Here is a 4,598-nt window from a genome sequence, read left to right as displayed (position 1 = left end):
AGCGTGCCGCCAGGATATAAGATATCGGAAACGCTAGCACAGATCATTTACCTTCCGATCATCGCACGAAGCATATCGGATCTGACTATCCGCGTTGTGGATCAAGACAGTGGATTGCTCGGTTTTCGTGGAGAAGAAATCACTGTGAGGCTGCACGTACGGAGACGACAGCGATAATGTGAGATGCTCGTGCTGAATGAGCAGGTGAACCGTACAGAAGACACAATTTTAACTGGAGAGGCAACAGTGAAAAACATTCGACTTATCAAGAAGAAACTTACTGCTTCCAACATTGAATTTTTAAAATCTTTGGGTTTTACCGTGCATAGTATCTGAGATGGCTTATATCCTAAACATTGGAGGGGAACCAGTCTTTGACGACAGCATCGTCAAAATTGAGATTCACACATACAATCCGTATGCTAATACTACGTTCGGACACAGCGATGAAATGCGAATACCTATACAACAGCAGGATTTATTAACACATTATCATGCGAAAGTTTTCTCTACGTCGAAGAAAAAATGGCGGTAAAGAAAGAGAAGGAAGGGTCGGTGACAACGCTTGCAAAGAATTACGTGACGTTCATGTTTGATGAAATTCGATACGAACTCAACGGTGTGGAGATTGATCGCAACAGAAACGTTGGAATTACCACTACTATTAAGAACTATTTATCGCTAACGTATGGCAAAGCAACAATTTTGCATAATGCTGGATGGACCTTAAAACCGCACATATTTGAAGAATATTTTAACTTTTGCGTACCGCTCAACATGTTGCTGGGCTTTTGTGAGGATTTCAAACGTGTGGTTGTTAACGCTCGGCACGAATTGATTTTGATACGAGCGCGCAACGATAACAATTGTCTTATGAGAGACGCCGCGACTGAGCCTGAAGTCGAAATACATAAGGTGCAATGTCTCGGCGAATGTCTCACGTCATGTTAAACAAGGTCAATAAACTGTCCATGCTACGAACGTTGGAAAGCGACCGATATCTGAGCGTGTGTTTTCGCTCGTGGGATCTGTACCCCTTGTTGCAGAGCACTACCAAGCATTCATAGGCTGTGAAGACTGCAACGCAACTAGAAAAACCACGATACGTTATCTTTGCCTTGCAGACTGGTAGAAAGAACATCATGTCGAAAGATGCTTCTTTATTCGATGAGTGTAAATTAACCAATGTAAAACTGTATTTAAATTCAGAATTTTATCCGTACGACGACTTAAATCTAGACTTTGATAAAAACAGATACGCCATCCTGTTTGATATGTATGCTCGTTTTCGTAAAACTTATTACGGATGCACAAACAATGAAACGCTGTTAACCGTTATTTCTGGAGAATGGACCTTTTGTAGTCATTGACTGCACGCGACAAAACGAGTCCGTCAAGAGCGCTACCGTAGATGTGCGTATAAAATTTGACTCTAAAGAAAATGTGCCGGAGAGTACTACAGCCGATTGTCTTATTTTACACGATCGCGTGATTGAATATTGCCCATTATTCAACGTTGTGCACAAAATCACATAACTTGCCATGTCTGCAAAATATTCTCACCATCCGAGATAAAAACTGCGACAATTCGCGAGGGGAACACAGTTTCGATAGATTACTCGTAATGATTGTACCAACATTTGTAGATCTGCAAGGATTCACCGTTGGGAAGAGATTTATTGTTAAAGAAATGGCGGTCCTGAGAAGAGGTACAGTTCTTTCGCATTACATTTTTGCGGGTCCCATGCCATGGAAGTCTTTAACAAAATTCGATAAGTCTGGTTGATTGCTTATCACCATGAATTGAGATGGGAAGACGGGATGATTCCGTACAGCATGGCAAAACGCCTGATTGCAACAGCTGTGTTTGATGAAAAGGATGATACCGACGAGGCTATCGTGTACTTTAAAGAACATCAAAAACGAGAATGGCTTGGTGATACGCTCAATGCGAGAGTAGTCATTGAAACTCTGAATGCCGATTTTGAAGATGTAGTTTCTTTGAATAATCTAAGTGTTATTAATATGCGCTGTGGAAAACACGTTAAGAATTGCACATTACAAAATGTATTTAAAATATATAACTGGTGGTCACACCATCAAATAAAACAATAAAATGTATAATCTGAATATTATAATCAATAAAATGTGAAATTTTTAAAATTATATTTCTTTCCCTTTCCTTGTGGTTAAGATCATATATGTATATGGCATTACTACATCGAGATGTGTGCGAGACACGTTCATATTTATCTCTGACGCGGATAAAACTTCTACCTAGCGATGGTCGCGAACGAAAGAACATTTCTATGCAGTTAGGAACGGTAGACAAATCAATTGAATTGATAAATTGGTGTATCGATAGGCGGTTCGACAGACGGTTTGATTGAACAGACAGTCAGTTTGACAAGTAATTCGACAGAACCGGGGTATCGGTTCGACAGATCAGCGGTATCGGTTCGATAGGCGGTTTGATGATGGTTTCATACTATGTGACATTACCACGACATTGAGAATGCTGACACGGTTATTTTCTATCTTGACTCGTATAAATATCTAACTAATGAAGGTCGCGAAAGAATATGATTTTCTTTATAGTTAAACTAATAGCGGTTTGATAGAACAGACAGGTGGTTTGATAGAACAGACAGACAGTTCAATAATACAGACAGGCAGTTCGACAGAACCGGGGTATCGGTTCGACAGGCAGTTCGACAGATCAGCTGTATCGGTTCGACAGATCAGCGGTATCAATAGGCGGTTCAGGAGTATCCGTTCGATAGGCGGTTTGATGATGATTTCATACTATGTGACATTACCACGACATTGAGAATGCTGACACATTTATTTTTTATCTTTGACGCGTATAAAATATCTAACTAATGAAGGTCGCGAAAGAATATGATTTTCTTTGTAGTTAAGACTAATAGCGGTTCGAATTAACAGACATGCAGTTTGACAGGCGGTTCGACAGAACAGGGGTATCGGTTCGACAGATCAGGGGTATCGGTTCGACAGATCAGCGGTATCAGTTGAACATATCAGCTGTATCGGTTCGACAGAACAGATGTATCGGTTCGACAGATCAGCTGTATCGATTCGATTGGCGATTCGACAGCGGTTCCGTAAAAGCATTTTTTAAAGTTACGGCTGTTTCAATAGCGCCGGTTGGGATGGCGGGGTGGGCCCGTGCGCAACGGGAGGGACGCGAGCGATAAGCGCGGGGTAAGTCCGCGAACGGCGAGCGCGACGGCGGCGGCGGCAGCGGCGGCGGCGGCAGCGGTGGCGGCGAGCGCGGTATCCTCTTCCACGCGGACTCAAAACGCGGCTCCCTCTTTTCCGCGGATCCACAACGCGGTTCCCCCGTCCCCGCGACCTCCACATCCAAGATGCGGTTCCCCACACCCCGCGAACCCCGCACCCTCGAAGCGGTTCCCCCGTTCTCGCGACCTCCGCATTCAAGAAGCGGTTCCCCCGTCCCCGCGACCTCCACATCCAAGATGCGGTTCCCCACACCCCGCAAACCCCGCACCCTCGAAGCGGTTCCCCCGTCCCTGCGACCTCCGCATTCAAGAAGCGGTTCCCCCGCCCCCGCGACCTCCACACCTACAACGCAATTCCCCCGCCCCCGCGGTCAAGCCAGCGGGAGCATCACCTTTCCTGTGACGTCATCCCCCCCCGCGGACCTTAGGCCGAGAACTTTGTGAGCGGCTTTCCCCACCCCGCAGACCCCCCTGCCCCTCACCCCCCTCGGAGCTCCCTAGTTAGAACCGGCTCTTATTAGCTACTTATACCTTTATTTCCTAATTTAGGGAAAAAGAATTGACAACAAATGAAAATACAGCTATTGATGATGTAAACCATATTTTGCCGAATGCTCAGGAATATTCCACAAATGAGAATAATGAAAGTACAAAGGATGCGACAACATGCACTCAAGAAAAAAATCATTGTATGTCCTGTAAAAAATTCAAGAATTAATTAGTTTAATATAAATTTTTTATTAATCGTAAATTATATTCTTGAATATAATTTACGATTAGTTTAATTTAAATTTTTTACAGAACACATTCAAGTAATATAGAAACAAATGCCAAAATTCGTAAAGGTCTACCGGAAACTGCAATTGACCGGTTTAATTTTACTTTGTAGACTACATCAACTACCCAAGGAGAACAGAAAGATCAAAATGACATCAAAATGATATCAAAATAAGATCAAATTTTAGTCTGTCAAAATGATGTCAAAGTGCATAAATTTTTGATGTATTCTTGACCATTCCAATTTAATTGCTAAAATAAATTTGTTTTAAATACAATAAATTTATTAATTAGCATCATATACTAGAGAATGAAAAAAAATATACATAACAAAATTGTGATTAAAAAATACATATTTAGAAACTTATTTACGATATTCCTAAAGCGGTCACCCATCTAAGCTATAAACCTTGTGGAACGTGCTTAACCTTGTGATCGTCCGAGAACTGATGTTTCGATGATCCATAAATATTAATTGTTAATAAGAGTATACCAATGGTATATATCTTCTTAATAGATGTCAAAAAGATGAAATGTGTGTTAGTTAAGATATATATT

The 4,598-nt window shown here is 41.9% G+C and overlaps 1 protein-coding gene across 1 annotated transcript; it reads left to right on the top strand.

Annotated features, from left to right (window-relative positions):
• Positions 1-3,389: 3,389 nt before the first annotated feature.
• On the top strand, positions 3,390-3,981 carry LOC105456898 (vegetative cell wall protein gp1-like). The gene is made up of 2 exons (XM_011701262.1): positions 3,390-3,703; positions 3,813-3,981. Exons 1-2 carry the CDS (start codon positions 3,390-3,392, stop codon positions 3,979-3,981), a joined length of 483 nt encoding a protein of 160 aa, XP_011699564.1.
• Positions 3,982-4,598: the final 617 nt, after the last annotated feature.

This window comes from Wasmannia auropunctata, unplaced genomic scaffold, assembly GCF_000956235.1.
Source record: "Wasmannia auropunctata unplaced genomic scaffold, wasmannia.A_1.0 LD335503.1, whole genome shotgun sequence".
Taxonomy (NCBI): domain Eukaryota; kingdom Metazoa; phylum Arthropoda; class Insecta; order Hymenoptera; family Formicidae; genus Wasmannia; species Wasmannia auropunctata.
Note: the sequence above shows the minus strand (reverse complement) of the source record. Positions and strands in the feature narration are given on the sequence as shown.

What these genes read in the sequence shown, in the direction of transcription:
- LOC105456898 (XM_011701262.1), top strand. Translation starts at nt 3,390, where the DNA reads ATGCGGTTCCCCACACCCCGCGAACCCCGCACCCTCGAAGCGGTTCCC. An exon ending in GACCTTAGGCCGAGAACTTT is followed by an intron (nt 3,704 to 3,812) that starts GTGAGCGGCTTT and finishes TTCCTAATTTAG; the next exon opens with GGAAAAAGAATTGACAACAA.